This window comes from Gopherus flavomarginatus, chromosome 6 (genome assembly GCF_025201925.1).
Source record: "Gopherus flavomarginatus isolate rGopFla2 chromosome 6, rGopFla2.mat.asm, whole genome shotgun sequence".
Classification (NCBI taxonomy): domain Eukaryota; kingdom Metazoa; phylum Chordata; order Testudines; family Testudinidae; genus Gopherus; species Gopherus flavomarginatus.
In genome coordinates this window covers 132,694,245-132,711,556 of record NC_066622.1, presented here as the reverse complement: position 1 = coordinate 132,711,556, position 17,312 = coordinate 132,694,245, and the positions used below count along the sequence as shown (strand labels likewise).

The following is a 17,312-nucleotide window of genomic DNA, read 5'->3' as shown; positions in this document are numbered from 1 at the left end:
CAAGACCCAGACCCCCTGGATCTTAACACAAGGAAAATAAACTCTTTCCCTCACCAGTGCCTCTCCTAGGCTTTCCCTCCCTGGGTTACCCTGGAAGATTACTGTGATTCAAACTTCTTGAATCACAACACAGAGAAATCAGGTTTGTTCCCCTCCCTTCTCTTCCCCTCCAGGTGTTCCCTCCCTGGGCTCCTGGAGAGATAGACAGATTCAAGCTCCGTGAATCTAAAACAAAGGGATTCCACCCTTCTCCCCTCCCTTCTCCTTCCCTGTTAAGTACAGACTCAATTCCCTTGAGCCTCAACAAGGGGAAAAAATCAGACAGGTCTTAAAAGCAAAACTTTTAATAAAAAGAAAGAAAAAGTAAAAAGTGTCTCTGTAATTTAGATGGTAAAAGTTACAGGGTCTGTCAGCTTATAGAAACTGGAGAAAAAGCCTCCTCCAGCAGAAATACAATTTAAAATACTTCCAGCCAAATACACATTAGAACTCTACCAGCCAGATACACATTTGCAAATAAAGAAAAGCCAATTAAAAAGACTAAACCACCTTTCTACTTGCACTTACTACTTGAATAGAAAATTAGAGCCTGTAGTACGTCCGGTCACTCTCAGATTCCAGAAAGGACACAGACAAAGAACAAAGAACACACACACAAGCTTCCCTCCACCCAGAGTTGAAAGTATCTTGTCTCCTGATTGATTCTCTGGTCAGGTGTTGTTTGTTAACCCTTTACAGGTGAAAGAGACATTAACCCTTAGCTGTCTGTTTATGACAATGGGGGCAGGACCTGGGGCAGAGCAAGGGATTGAGCCGTGAGCACCCCCTGGCACATTGGAAAGTTGGCGCCTGTAGCTCCAGCCCAGAGTCACATATTAACTTGTGAAGAGCATCATGTGGCTCTGGAGCCACAGGTTGGTCACCCCTGAATTAAGGGATGGGTGGACCCAATTCTGAATTCAAACTCTGGGGCACAGGAGCCTGCCTACTTCACAGCTTTGCAGTAGACTAGTATTCCGAGAAATGGTGAAACGTTTATACAGCATGACTGATCCCACATGTATGCATATCTCTTTGGTCTTGAAATTGGACTAGAAATTTTGGAACACTTGTCACCTGTTTAGTAGAACATGGCAACAATGCAGAATGATTTAAGATTGGAAGTGAAGAAAAATACTGTATGGCATAGTGTAATGATGTCCAACATGACTGAACTAGTGATAACCTGAGCTAAAAGCAAGAGCCTACAGAGCTTGAGCTAAAGGACAATGAGTGAAAGCCTGGCTTCGCTTGAGTCAGTGGGAAAACTACCATTGACTTCAACAATCCCAGGATTTTCCAGCTGGGAGCTGGAGTACATGCATATTCTCTGTGGACTGGGTGCCAAGGGGAACGTATAGATGAGTGACAATTGCACTGTACGTGTAAGTAATGCACATGTAATAGCATGGCAGAAAGCAATGGTCAGCACTAAGATGATGACAACTACTTCTCAAATTGTTGTTATTTGTGCTAGTGAGGTGACTAGGAGCCCTAATCGTTCACCAGGACACCCCTGTGCAAGAGCCTGTACAAGCACAGAACAAAAAAGACAGTCTCCGCCCCAATGGCAGAAAATTAACCTCAACACTAAGATGGAAGAGCAAAAGGTCTGAGTGATGACAATGTTCGTCTCCTTCGGCAACGCCTCCTCAGCCCCAGAGCCTTCATTCTAAAGCACCACCACCTCCACGGATGCCTGGTGGAGCTGTGTTTGTGAAACAACAACAACAAAAAAAGTGCTTTGTTTCTTACCAGTAGAACCTGTTTGGTGCAACACCCTCCTGGAGAAGCTGCCATCTTCTGCCAAACTCAATCGAACTGTATAACTGGAGACAAAACAGAGTACAATCATTGTACCTTCCTGACCTTTTCTTTTTTTTTTTTTTTTAACTGCAAGAATCACATTAAAGTATGAGGATAAACACAGTCAACAAAGGAACAGAACTGCAACCCGTACGGCTTTGGAAGTGTTCTCTGGCATCCATTGCTCCTGCGGCAGTGCCTCCAAAGTCAAAGGGCTGAGCTGTGGACAGCCAGGAGACTCTAATGGAAATGAACAGCACGCCCGATGGAAGAGAGCGTGACATTCCCCAGGCTCGTTCATGGCTTTGGAAAGGCTAATGGGAAGTGAGGGGCTTTATGCGGCACTGGGGGCTGGGTAGTGGAGGGGATACACCCCGGATTATGAATTTATTCCTCTTGTGCACTAGAGATCCATGCTCTCCAGTGGCCCACTCCACCAGAGAGCATAGGCAGGGGCTGTAAGAGTTCTGGGAAATGGCAGAGGTGGGTCCCAGGAGCTCTGTAAACTGTGAGCTTGCACTTGTCAGAAACTCCTCATTAATGGGGTACAGCCTGTCGTGGCCACTACTACAGCCCAGGGGTTGCAGCTCACCTGCACAAGTGCCCTGCCTCCTGGATGAGGAGGAGAAACCTGACTTCTGTTTGTCCCCTGTGCAAATCCTATTTTACTTGCTCTTTGCACAGGGAAACTGAATTTTGCACACAGGGGGAGCCATCTTTCTATAGACCTGTCCTATATTTTATGATACTTTATTTACTCTCATTTATCTTACAATGATGCTTTTGGGGATTTCAGGCACAGGTCATTCTCTGCATGCACTGTTGCCCACTACTGAATAGAGTATCTCTGAAATGCTCGAACTAAAACATGCCCGTGTACCATTTGCTGTTCTCTCGCTCTTTGGTACCTGACTGAAAGGAAGCAGAAATAACCCTTGCTACCACTGACAGCCCCTGGAGATTCAACCAGAGTTCCAATAGCAGAGGCCAGTAGTATTCAGAGGGGAAAAAATACTTGCATGGACTGTTGCAAATGATGCATATGAGCATTTAGCTGCTAAACATAGCGATTGTGTCTGCATGCAGCTGCCAACAGTTATCTACAGTTGACTGAGACGTGTAACTCAGAGTCTAGCTCTTTTAGGTGCTATCAGATAATAAAGGTTTGGGGGTCATTATATTTTTTACTTTCATCCTGAATTTATGCTTGCGAAGGGTACTGAGCTTACAGCCAGGCGTAATGGAGAAATGAAAGTTACTTATCTGTAAGTGAGGTTCTTTGAGTTGGACTCTGCATATTCCCACTCTTGGGAGAGTTTAGAAAATAGTATGCATATTGAGTTGGCGGGTGGGTAAGGAGCACTAGCTAAACAAGGACTGTAGCATCAATCTTCCGATCTGTGCCTCTGAGCTAGTTGCGATATCTAACAAATAATGGCTTGGAAACAAACGTGAGTATTGAATGCCATGTGGCTGCTCTAAAAATTTCTGTTATTGGAACCTGTTTCAAACATGACACCAAAGCTGCCATCTCGCCAGTGGAGTCTACAGTCAGATGGCGGGGAGGGGGAATTGTGAAGCATGCTTATAAATTTCTATTATAAAGTGTCTGACCCATCTTGATAATGTAAAGGAAATCCTATTTCCATACAAACAGTTACCAGCATATGAAACAAACAATTTAACTGAAAATCTAAAGTCTTTAGTCCTAATCAAATAGAAGGATAAAACTCTTTTTGTATCCAGATAATATAGCTCTGATTCTCCCCTTATTCGAATGAGGTCGGTGGCGGGGGGAGGGGGACACTGGCAATGTGATGGACTGATTGATAAAGAAATTTGAGGTGACTTTTGGTATGAATCTAGGATGTAGATGAAGAAATTCTTTGTCCTTATAAAATGAAGGGTCAACCATTAAAGCATGAAGTTCACTAATCCTCCTATCTGATGTTATTGCTATAATAAAGGCAGACTTAATTGATAGATGAAATAAGGAACAAGAAGATAAGGACTCAAATGGTGGAGACATAAGCCGTGACAGTGCTAAATTTACGTGCCATGGTGCCATAAGATCTCTCATTGGGGTGGGGTGCAAATTTAGCAACTCTTTAAAAACTTAATAACCTCATGCAAGAATACTGATTTACCATCTATTTGTATATGAGAAGCTGCTATTGCATGTAAGATGTATCTTCAGCAAAGCAACATATAAACCTTTATGCTTTAAATATAACAAATACTCTAAAATAGATTGAATAGGGGCTGACACAGGATCTATCTTCTATCAGATAGCCAGAGCAAAAATCATTTCCATTTTAATTCATAATATTTTCTAGTTGATTTTCTTCTGGCATTAAGAAGAACATGTTGAATATCCATAGAGAAAGACCTCTCCAACTCTGTTAGAAACTGATTGCTCATGCTGTCAGATGCAATGATAATGGATCAGGATGGTAAACTGTGCCTTATTTTTGTGTCAGAAGGTCTGTTGACACTGGGAAAAATCTCTAGTTCCTTTTGGAAAGCAGGAGCAAACCCGTGAACTATTGCTGTCACAGCCATGCTGGGGCAATCGGTATCATTCTGGCCAAGACCAGTCCTATTTTTCTCACAACCTTCACATGAGAGGAAATGGTGAGAATGCATACCTTAGTTCTGCATCCCATCCAAGGAGGAACACATCGGACAGAGTGTGACAGGCTTCACTCACCACGGCGGTGCCTTCTGCTGGCTGTTCTGTGAATTAACTCTCCCAGCCAGTGCACTCTCTTCTGGTGGCATCTCGCCGCCATCACTTCAGTTCCCAGACTCACATCGCTTCCAGGAACGCAGTGTCCCCTTCATGACACAGCCCTCCGGCTATGCCGCACACTGTGCTCCCCCCTTCCAGGGGACAGTATCACCATCCCTCAGTCCAGCCACTTCCTCAGTGGTGAGTGGAGGAGGGAGGAATCCAGGCCTGCCCAATACTCTGGGTCCCAGCCCAGGGACCCTGTAGATGGCCACCACTTGCTGCTTCCCCTCTGACTCCTCAGTTAATTTCCCTGGGGCACTTCCCCACATCTCCATCACATTCTTCGCCCTTATGTCAGGACTTCAGCCTGCCAGTCTTAGTATCTAGCCAGGAGTCCTCTCTAGCTTCCCCGGTCCCTACTGGTACTCCTTCCTCCTGCTAGGAGCCTGATCCTTCCTCCTGCTAGGAGCCTGATATTCCCCCCTCAAGCTCTAGGCAGCTACTGAACCTGCTCTGCCCTGCAGCTCTTTGTATATGGGCCTGCCTGGCCCTGATTGGCTGCTCCTTTCAGCCCTTCTCTGATTGGCTACCTCCTGTGCAGCCTCCCTAGGACTCTATTAACCCTTTAGAGCCCAGTGCGGGACAGGCGGCCCATCACACAGATATTGAGTATCCACTCCCACTCTGGAACAAAAACAACAGTATTTCCTGTTGAATCTTATTGCAAATAGATTTATCTTTGGCATACCCCAAAGAGCAAAGATGTCTCTGATTACAGAGTCTTTCAAAGACCATTTAGGCATCTGTGTGGATTCCCTGCTTAGTTCTGGTTGAGGGATCCAGGCTGCTGTAAAGCTATCAGACTCATCCTTTGGGCTATACACCTGTCCCAATGTTTCATTGCCTCCTTGCAAAGCTGTGGTGATCGGCCTTCCCCTTATCTGTTTACATAGTACATTGCTGTCATATTGTCTTTGGCCACTTGAACTACCGACCCTTGAATCTGGGGGAGAAAAGACCCGAGTGCCAAACAAACTGCTCTTGATTCCAGAATGCTGCTATGGAGACAACCTTCCTGTCGACCCCAGAGTCCCCTTGCGACAAACTTCTCGAGATATGCACCCTAGCCTGTTTTTGCAGAGCCTGTTGCGATTATCATAGACAGGACTGGATAACGCCCCTCTCAGAACATTTCCCCAGTCCATCCACCATCAGATGGATCATTGGATTTGCCTGGGAACTGTAACGATCATATCCCTTCTGTGTATTGACAGTCTGATGTTCTATGATAATCAGTACTGGGGCGGTTTCATACTAAACCTTGCATAAACTGTAACATATGTATCATCATTCCCATTAGTGATAGGGGAAAAAAAAACTTTACTCTCTAAGATGGTTTTAGCAGCAAAGATTGAAAGGTACACTTTTTCTTCAGGGAATCCTCCCTCAGAATGTATGCTTTTGCTCTTTGAGAATCGAGAAGAGCTCCTGTGAAATGGAATTTTCTGTGATGGGGTCAGTAATTATTTCTTTCAATTTATTAAAGAAACCTACATTTCAGAATAGAGGGCATGCAAATTTTGTGACCTCTTCCAGCTCATCCTCTGAGGTTGCTATCGGGAGCCAGTCATCAAAATATGGAAAGACAGAAACCCCTCATCTCTTGAAGAACACTGCTACTCCAGATAGACACTTTGTAAAGACTTTGGGTGCCAAGGAGAGGATGAAGGGGAGGACTCTGTATTGGAAATGGTCCTGCCTTACAGCAAAAGAAAGGTACTTCCTGTATGATGGTCTTATTGAAATATGAAAGTAAGCTTCTTTGAAATCAAGAGTAAATCAATCTAGAAAGGATAGGGAAGGAACAAAGGATTCTAGGGTTAATATTCCAAAATGCATCTTTCAGATGTACTTGTTTAGTTTCTTTAGATCTAAGGCTGGATGAAGATCTCCATCTTTCTTTGGAATAAGAAAATAGCAGGAGCAGAACCCTTGATTCCTGAGATTTATTAGAACCTTTTCTATTTCTCTTTCCATTAGCAGAGAACTGATCTCTGATCTTAACAATATCACACGAGCGGGTTTCCTGAAAAGAGAGAGAGGAAGGTTGATTTGGAGGAAGTGCATGAGACTGTATGGTATAACCATTCTTTATAGTATCCAACACTTATCTGTCTGTGGCAATCTCTAGCTGCTCACTCTAACGTTGACTTAAAAAGTCTCCAAATTTAAGGAAAACAGGATCCAAGATTGCTTTGCTGCTCTCAAACATCACTGAACACCTGCGGTCTCACTGCAAGCGAAGAAGCAATGGTACGCCAATTATTTTGCTTCATTTTAGGCTTGAATGACCATCTCCTGTATGACTGAGAAGCAAAAGATTGTTGTTGTTGGTATTGGAGTGATGTCTTCTTTGAATGAAAAAGAATAAGGTGGGTTATACTGTCTTTGGAATCTGAAGACATCTAGAAAATCTCCTTTTGAAAGTCTGCAAAAGACCCAGGGATCTAGTTGTAGATCTTGTTTCTTTCATTTTTTCCAATAATTCATTTGTTTTTGAACTACACAGACAAGTGCCTCCAAATGGAAAGTCCTCAACTTTAGATTTTCCTGTGGAAGAGAAGAGGAATGTAGCCAGGCATGTCTCCTGAGAGTTCTTACTGTTGCCACTGGGCTTGAAGATACATCTGAGACAGCGAAGAACAGCTTTTATGCTTGCTTACCAATGTTTTGACCCTCCTTAAAGAGGGAATTAGTGACTCTGGGAAAGGAGAAGAGCATAGCACTGCTTCTGCCAGGGAGGAGAAGGGAGAATTTGAGAAGGACAGAGATGAATTAGGGAAATAGAACCTAGATGGAGCTACTATAAGGTGGATGAATAAGGTTGGAAAACAGTTCCCAGAGAGTGGTTATCAGTGGTTACAGTCAAGTTGGAAGGGCATATTGAGTGGAGTCCCACAGGGATCAGTTCTGGGTCTGGTTCTGTTCAATATCTTCATCAATGATTTAGATAATGGCATAAAGAGTACACTTATAATGTTCATGGGCAATACTGAGCTGAGAAGGGTTGCAAGTGCTTTGGAGGATAGGATTAAAATTCAAAATGATCTGGACAAACTGGAGAACTGGTCTGAAGCAAATAGGATGAAATTCAATAAGTACAAATGCAAAGTGCTCCACTTGGGAAGGAACAATCAGTTGCACACATACAAAATGGGAAATGACTGCCTAGGAAGGAGTACTGCGGAAAGGGATCTGGGGGTCATAATGGACCACAAGTTAAATATGAGTCAACAGTGTTACACGGTTCCAAAAAAAGCAAACACCATTCTGGGATGTATTAGCAGGAGTGTTGTAAGCAAGACATGAGACGTAATTCTTCTGTTCTATACCATGCTGATTAGGCTTCAACTGGAGTATTGTGTCCTGTTCTGGGTGCCACATTTCAGGAAAGATGTGGACAAATTGGAGAAAGTCCAGAGAAGAGCAACACAAATGATTAAAGGTCTAGAAAACATGACCTACAAGGGAAGTCTGAAAAAAATGGGTGTGTTTAATCTGGAGAAGAGGAAACAGAGGGAACAAAACAGTTTTCAAGTATGTAAAAGGTTGTTACAAGGAGGAGGGAGAAACATTATTGTCCTTAACCTCTGAGGATAGGGCAAGAAGCAATGGGCTTAAATTGCAGCAAGGGCAATTTAGGGTGGCTATTACGAAAAGCTTCCTAACTGTCAGGGTGGTTAAGCACTGGAATAAATTGCCTAGGGAGGCTGTAGAATCTCCATCCCTGGAGATTTAAGAGCAGATTAGACAAACACCTGTCAGGGATGTTCTAGATAATACTTAGTCCTGCCATGAGAGCAGCGGACTGGGCTAGATGACCTCTCAAGAGCCCTTCCAGTCCTACGATTCTGTCATTTTAAATCTTCCAGTTGAACAGGAGGAGGATTGTTACAGTACAGAACAGGGACTAAACAGACCTGGCTTCTATTTTCAGCTTGTATGACCTTGGGCAACTCATTTAATAGCTCTCTGCCTCAGTTTCCCCAGTTTACAGACAAGTGTAATACCTAACAGGGATGTTTAGAAGATACCTACATTAACTAGAGCTGGTTCCAAAACGGTAAGTTCTTTTAAACATTTTGAAATATCAGTTGAAAATAGATAAAAGCCAAAAAAAGCATTTCCCCCCTTCTCTCCCTTTTTCCTTTCCCCTCCCTTTCTCAGTTGCAAAATAGAAAAAAAGGGGGAAAGAAAGGATGAAGAGAATGGGGAAATAAAAGAAAAATATTATGACAAGGGAAAGGAAGGAGGAAAACATTTTGGTTTTGATTTGAAAACTGAAATATTTTCAATTTTCCATTTTCAGGATTTTGTGTTTAAAAAGTGGAAAATTTTAGATGCATGTGAAAAAAAATCGGATAAGTTTCCTTTTATTAAGAAGGAAATAATGGAGGCCCCTTAACCAACTTCTTTATCCAGTCACTAGTGAAAAAGGGGTGTAGGCTTTCCATGGATAAACAAATGGTTGTCTAATACAATTAAGAGAGCTGGAATTGCCCAGTAAGACTTTTCTCCACCCTTGTCTGCGCCTCATTCTACAGTTTCTCTAGATTGTCACAACAAAACATTGAGCACTATTATTATTGTCACATCTTGGAAATCTCCAGTTGCGGTAACAGTTCACCAGCAACAGGGCGTTTGAACTGAGAAGAATAAAAAGAAAAGCTTGATGGAATTGTTCTAAATGGAGGAAATATGCATCACTCTTCATTGGATCTGGTCTTTCACTAAATTCACATCACAACTTCTAGTTATACCTGCACAAAATGCAGGGAATGTTTTGTGTTCTTAGGGCTGTTCTTGGTTCCCTGGAAGCCAATGGCAAAAGCTCCCATTGTGTTTGGTGGGATTGACTGGGATTAGGCCCACAGAGAGTTGCATCTACATAGGCATTGAGATCCTCCTTATTTGCCAGCACCTAAGCTTCTATAATATTCATTTATTCACCTTGGTTTCCAATGTGAAAAATGGTGACATGGTAACTGGATAGTTATTACAGATTCTTCTGACACTGGTTGTGGAACATCTCACTAATGTTCAAGGTAATTCCATTTCAGCCAACGGCACAAAACAAATGGTTTTAACATGAAGTAGCTTGAGATGTTGAGTCAAATCTGGTAGGACCTTGGGCAGCATTAATGACCTTCAGTGAACAGGCCAAAAAAAAATAAATGAAATGTTTTCCCTGTAGGGTGCTCTGTCAAATGTATTCTACTCAGATGCCATTTTGGAGTAGAATGGTGGACCAAAAGGAAGAGAAGAATATCTGGGGGCTAGGCTTGATTTTTATTCAGACAGGACACAGGGCTATTTTTCCCCATTTATCATGTATGGTGCTTTCATGAAAAAAATTGCACAGCATCTTACTGCCATGTTGTAATATAAGCTTTTCCTCTCCCAGCGCTGTTATGACAGGCTCATCCATGTAGTCTCTTAGGAGATGACATTTTATTTTCTTTGGCAAGCGTTTTAGTCCGATTACAGGCAATTTTCGTTATTAGATCGAAATGATATAATGTTCTTCAATTTTTCAAGCCACAAATAGAAAAAGAATCTTCGATCGGTTTTGATTTAAATTTCCATCTAAGGGGCAAATATTGATTTGTCACTGTTTTTATATTTTGCTCCTGCTCAGGAAAAATTTCTATTGAGTACAAACTGAATTAAAAAAAAAAACCTCTGAATTTTATTCTTTTTGATGAGGCAATAACCTCATCCTTACTTTTTCTCTACCGTTTCACATTCTTCCTTCATTTGTCTATCTAGGTACATCCATGGCCCTCAGTACTGTAATATTTGATAGCCTCACAATCCATATATTTTTCCTTCACCTTTACCCTTATGAGATAAAGAAAGGTCGAGGTGGCTTCTCCATCACTGACAACTTTTAAGTCAAGACTGGATGTTTTTCTAAAAGATATGCTCTAGGAATTATTTTGGGGATGTTTTCTGGCCTGTGTTATCCCATTCACCTTGTTCTTCTTATATAAACAGTCTGACTAGAAGACCACAATGGTCTCCTCTGGCCTGAGAATCTATTACCTCCATTTTCTAGATAGAGAACTGAAGTGCTGGATAGGCTAAGACTCAAATTTTGGGACTCAGCGTTGCAACACTTAGCTGACTTAGGAGCCTTAGAATATGTTTACGCTACACAGTTAAGTTGACTTAAGTTACACCAATAATCATAGACCATTGTAATTACATCGCTTGTGCATCTTCACGCAACACTCCATGTGTCAGTGGAGCATGTCCACAGCTGGTACTCTAGCGCCAACAGAAAGAGCAGTGCACTGTGGGTAGCTATCTCACTGTGAAAATCACCACCTCCTCCTGTTAGCAGTTCTGGGAATGGATCACCGTGCATCATAGGGGCGGGGTCACCACCCCATGATGTGGTTTTCTCTATTCCATAATTCCAAAGGCTTCCAATTACATTTCGCACCATTCTCCAACTGCTCCAGTAAACTCTGCCTGAAAGCATGGATCTTGCCACTGCTCACCAGTCCTGTGATAAGCATTATGAGCACAATGCAGCTGATCCTGCAGTACTTCATGAGCTGTGAATCTGAACAGGAAGCCATGGTGACTGCCCTGCTGTGTGCATGGAAAGAAACAATTCAAGATTGATGTTGGCATTCATGGAGCAGCAGTACATGGTGGACTGCTGCTAATGGGCTTGGGAAACAAGCACTGAGTGGTGGGATCGCATTGTGATGCAGGTATGGGACAATGAGGAGTGTCTGCAGAAATTCCTTGAACTCTGGGCCACCCTCACATCTGCCTTGTGGTGCCAGGACACCAAAATGAGAGCTGCCCTAACAGTGGGAAAGTGAGTGGTGATTGCTGTATGGAAGCTGGCAACTCCAGACTGTTACTGGTCAGTCATGAATCAGTTTGGAGTTGGGAAGTCCACTGTGGGGGTTGCAGTGATACAAGTGTGCAGGGCCATTTATCACCTCCTGCTACAAAAGACTGTGACTGCGCAATGTGCAGAAAATAGTGGACGGCTTTGTGGTAAAGGGATTCCCTAACTGTAGCAGGGCGATAGATGGCATGCATATCCCGATTTTGGCCCCAGACCCTCTTGCGACGGAGTACATCAACAGGAAGGGCTATTTTCATTGACATCAATGCAGGGTGCACATATCTTTAGGAACAGTGACCTGCATAGAAAGCTACAAGCAGGGACTTTCTTTCCAGACCAGAGGGTTTCAACAGGGGATGTGGAAATGCCATAGGGATCCTGTGAGACCCAGCATATCCCTTCGTTCTGTGGCTTATAAAGCCATACACCGGAAACCTTGACTGCAGCAAGGAGCGCTTCAACAACAGGCTCAGCAGGTGCAGAATGACTATAGGATGTACATTTGGCAGATTAAAGGGTCGCTGGTGCTGCCTTTTTGGCAGGTTAGACCTTAATGAGGAAAATATTTCCATGGTCACAGCAGCTTGCAATGCTCTGCATAACATCTGTGAAGCCAAGGAGGAAAACTTTCCCGAGGGGTAGAGCACAGAGGTGGATCACCTGGCAGCTGATTTTGGAGCAGCCAGACACCAGGGCTATTAGAAGTGTTTAATGGCGGGGGCGCTATTCAAATCAGGAAAGGTTTGAAACAGCATTTTGAGAATAAGCCCCAGTAATGTGTTTTCTATAATGAATTGCACCAGGAATTGTTTACCTGCCATCATAAATGACCCCTGTAATGATTCCTGCCTGAGCATTAATTGTAGTCTGCAAATGTGCCGATGGCCACTGTGTTTGAATTTCTGTTGCAACTCTCCAGTTGCAGGGCAGCAGAGTAGAAACTGCTCATCAGTGTGGTCATGATGGGCATTGTGGGACACCTCTTGGAGAGCACTTAGAGGGATATAAGCAAGTGCAGTTTCTACACTGATGCTGCGTCGCTCTAACGTTGTCACCAAAAGCTCAATGCTGCTCATTAATGTAGTTTTATTATTTTGGCGTGGCAGGAGAGTTAAAGCGGCAGAAGGAGTATTGTGCGTAAACCCTCCATTGTTTTGTCGATGAAAGCGGACTTTTGTTGACAAAACTGTGTAGTGTAGACAAGGCCTAAATCTCATTTTCATAAGGGAGCTAGGCACCAAATCTAAATCCTATCAACTGTTGACATGAATAAATGGATTTTGCTTATTTTAGATCTAAGCCAGCTTATACCTCATGAGCCCATACCTTGCCACCATCTACAACTAGAGATGGTTGAAATGTTCCTTGACATTTGAATGTGATTTAATATATTATATGAAGACCTTAAATACCTCTTTCCACATAGATTCAATGAGAAAGATTCTCAGGTGGCGTAAATTGACACATCGTCATTGATTTCATTGGAGCTAAACCAAATTACACCATCTGAGGATCTGGGCCTATATTTAATTTATCTGTAATCTCATTTGGTTTTGTGGTTTTGTTTATTAGTCTGCGCATTTTAAAATCTCAATAATAAATATTACCTAGAAGAGATTGAAGGGTTTAATGTTCTCTGAGCATCAGACAAGTTTAATGCCGGTAGCTGTAATCACCTGCAGTAAGAGATTATGCCCAATAGGTCACTGCCTTCCTATCCAGATTTGACTGAATTACAACATTGAAATCTCCCATCATTATCTTCTGTCCTCAGGTTAAATGAGCTGAGCTCTGAGCAGTTTCATAAAGAATTCCACCTTAGGGAATTTGGGATAGATACATTAATAAAACTGAACTGTGAGCTGCCCGTCTCCCGTAAGAACACTGAATTTACCCTGTGGTTCAGAAAGTTCAGTTCTTATAACAAAAGGCCCAGATTAATGTCCTGGATAAATTACAGCTTTTGGATGTTGAATCTTGCAGTGCACCAAAGGCGAAGAAGCCTAGCTCACAATTTTGCTGATGAACGCAAAGTATGTCTTAAAGAAACCAGTTGTCATCCATGACCTGTGTCACGCTGCCTGGAGTGACTCACAACCAAGAGTGCTTTCCTCAGGGCAGACTGTCAAAAACAGGGCAGATACCTCAAACTAATGGTATGTTCTATAATAAGATTTTGCCAAGCCAGTAACAAATGTGAAGTCCTGGATCACTACAACAGTCTTACCATGGAGTCACAGACAGTTCTGTTAAGACTCTCCAGTGTTTCTTGCCACCCAGACAAACTGGACTTAATGATAAATGGTCACTTACATGAAAAAATCACACAATATGCAGGTTGCTTCTAGTCCCAAGAGACCAGTCACTTACCCCAGATCAACTGATACCCTAGATTTTAAACCAAGGACGAGGCCTGTAGCCAATCCTGTAATACACTGTCTAAAGGTTTATTAAGTAGGAAAGAAAAATAAGAGTTATTTACAGATTAAAACAAACAGACATATGCACAAATGGCTGCGATCTAAATCCTAAGGGTGGCACAACTGTAGTGATCTGTCAATTCAAAGTGTTTTCACGGAGGACCCAGGAGGCAACCGTTGGGGATTCCTGGCTTCAGTTTGGTGTCTCTATCCCTGTGAGAGTTCAAACAGCAAAAGAGATGGAAAATGTTCTTGTGACTTTGTTTTAGTTCCTTCCTTCAGCTTCCAAATCCATAGGATGAGCTTCCTTGAACATAGCATATCCAAGGTGCAATGGGGTCATTCACCAATCCTTTGTATTGCAGTGTTCCTTGATGGCCCATCTGATTTGAAAGCTCTTCTTGACGGGCGGGGGGACGACATTCTTCCCATCTGGGTTCACAAGTTTAGAGCAAATATTTTCAAAGCAAAACTTGCATATTTTCTTATAGCATGGAATATAGACATTGCAAGTGAGATTAATGCAGGCAGCAATTTACAAGCAGTTCATAGAGTTTAAACACTACCTACATTCTTTTAAGACTAAATGCTATTTTGAGCAACACAGGTGAACTGGTCTCCAGGTATGAGCCTGTCAGTTCTTCGCTAACGCCGGCAGTCTTGGCAACAGCGGGTGCCTGGTTTGCTGGCATCACAACCTGATTCATACAAAGTGTTTGACGTCCTCTGCAATCCTGAAAGCTGGCTGGGGAGTCTTCAACTCCGTCTTCATCCAGCTTGTTCAAACAAGTTACTCAGCTCCTGATAGTCTAAGCATCATCCAGCAAGATAGAGGGACAGCAGCAGTCTTTGTATCTGACCTCAGAAGCAAGGGAGGTAACCCTGCCAAGTCCAAAGCATTTGAAAGGCCTGCTCAAACTGGGCAAAATGTGTTCACTGTTTTTTTTTTTCCCCCAGTAGAAAATGCACATTTGGGTTAATGGAAACATTTTGCAAATTCATGTCTAATTCACTGAATTGTTTTGGCTGGGAACAAGGTATAATCAAAAAAGTTTGGAAAAAGTCAAAATGTTTCTATTTGAAATGACTTTTTTTTCTAAACTTCCTTCAATTTTATATTAAAAAAAGCAAGAAAAAAAGCTTGAAATTGAAACATGATTTTTGTTCAGCCCCAAATAACTTTTTTTTCACCCCAGAACTGTCACTGAACCCCAAAATTGGCTTTTTGCACAGCTCTGGTCCTGGGATCTCATCTTGGGGCACCACAGTCCTAGGCAGGCCTCCTAAAGGTAGCCAGCCACTCCATCAGTCTTGAGAGGCTTCTTCTCCAAGAGCCCCTGTGATGTGGAAACCTGTCACTGTTCCTTTATAATATCCACAGACAATCCTTAGCGATTACAATGAGATGACATGGGCTGCAAGGCCACATGCTTCAGTATTTAAATCAATCAATCAATCAGTCTCTTGAGTATTAAGGATTAGGTTGAGGACTCCATGGAAGGGAACTCTCTCTCATCCCACAAACTTTCCCACTGGTGCGGGGGGTTCTGATACCTTCTGCTGAGGCATCTGGTGTTGACCCTGTCAGAGACAGGATATTCTGTACCTTGATTTCATCCTGTGGATGTGGGAGAGGGGAGATTAGAGAAAGAATAGCTGGCTTAAACTGAATCCAGGAAGTGACATGATACTAACTGGAAGAGATGAATATTTGGAGGAGCTGGTAGGCACCACAATTTTGCCTCTACTGAGGACATGTCTCCTAAACAAGTTATACCAATGCACAGCCTCAAGTTGAACTTGATTTATCACTGCCCTCGGAGAATCAAATTATTGCAGTCACACAAAGCAACTTCTCTCACCTCCAGCTTCCAGGAAGTCTTCTCTCATTCCTCTCAGATATAGCCCTGACCACAATAATCCAGATAGTCATAATGCCATCCAGAATTTACCAAAAAAAAAAAAACCCTCTATCTTGAGCTAGCCAAAAATACCTTGCTCAGATCTGGATCAGAACTTTCCCAAAAGAACTGAGATATGTCGTCCCAGGGTTGGGTCAAACCCACCTCTAATTCCTTCATGGAAATCCTACAGAATGTTAATCTTCATGCCCATTTCTTCAGATCGCCCTAATTCTTTCCCCTTCGTGTGTGAGCTGTTTAAAGCTATTCATGTTCCAAGTGCCTTCCTCACTCCCAAGAGAATCTATTCAAAAAATGGTCATTGCATTTATACCGCAGATTTCTCATTGCGTCTCTCTATGTGAGTCTATAAAGAGCTTTTACAGTTACTTTTCTCTCCATATGTGGCACAATGTTGCACAAGGCACCATACAGACACATGTAACTATCTCGGAAGCATTGTTAAACTTGAAGTGTAAACATAACAAAGACAAACTGAATGCAGAAGCGGCTGCCTCAAGCTGGAACGGTATAATTCAAATAAAATCAGCCTGTTCCTGCTACTAACCCCTATTCATTTATACTGAATACGTTTATTACTGGTATATTGCACATTATTAGCACCACAGGTGTATTTGAAGGAATTCAGCTCCTTCCATTAATGTTTTAGTCATTATTCTTAGTGTCCATCTGGGTACTATTCAAATATCGTTCATGCGTGAAGGAGTCTCCCTGGGAGTGATTCAATACCTTCAGGAAGGCAGAGGATAGCAGGACAGATTTCACATTTGTCTCTCTTGATCCATTTGTCTCATCTATGGTGCCCTCCTTCTATTTAAAGCTGCTGAAGAGCAATCAAGGGAAAACAAGGTTCTCCTCCCTGCAATCTGGATATCTTTATCTTTCTATGCCTCTGGGAAACAGGTTGCTGTTGACTTCTTGTTGCGTGAATCGGTCAAACTGAGGGCCACCTTGTGGCTCAGCTTGTACAGTGCATGTGGGGGCATGAAGCATTCCTTGATAACCTGGTGCTGGCAACATGTACCGCAGGTTGAAGCAGGATGGGGAAACCAGGCTATGCAGAGAGGATATATGCCCCTTACACAGAGAAGTGGGTGGAGTTTTGGAGCCACACCTCCTGCCAGCACACTAGCTAGTGTGGTTACAGGAATGTGCCAAAGGAAGTTAGCTGCACATGGTATAGGCCTGGAAAAGGGTGTTCCTGCTGCAGAGCAGCTAGAGATGGGGAACTAGATTGGGAAGCAGAGCATGATTCAGAGATTCCCAGTCTGCTCCAGGGGCAGTGCAGTGCTGCACCGCCCCCTGACTGGGGCTTGTGGCAAAGCCAAGACTTCATCCCAAGTGAGGGGAAGTCAGCAATCAGGTCAGTGTCTATTGCAAAATGGACACCATTAAATTAGGCTTGAATAAAGACTGGGAATGGATGGGTCATTACACAAAGTAAAACTATTTCCCCATGT

At 42.9% G+C, this 17,312-nt stretch overlaps 1 protein-coding gene across 5 annotated transcripts in view; it reads right to left on the bottom strand.

Annotated features, from left to right (window-relative positions):
- The window catches only part of LOC127053391 (VPS10 domain-containing receptor SorCS1-like), a 481,836-nt gene that overhangs the window by 182,597 nt on the left and 281,927 nt on the right, over positions 1–17,312 (bottom strand). For all 5 annotated transcript variants that reach the window (XR_007775021.1, XR_007775022.1, XM_050957982.1 and 2 more), the window contains one exon: positions 1,795–1,868. Coding sequence is in view for 3 of the 5 variants with exons in the window: in XM_050957982.1 (XP_050813939.1) it covers positions 1,795–1,868 (74 nt within the window). In the remaining 2 variants the exon portion in view is untranslated. The remainder of the gene's footprint in view (positions 1–1,794; positions 1,869–17,312) is intronic.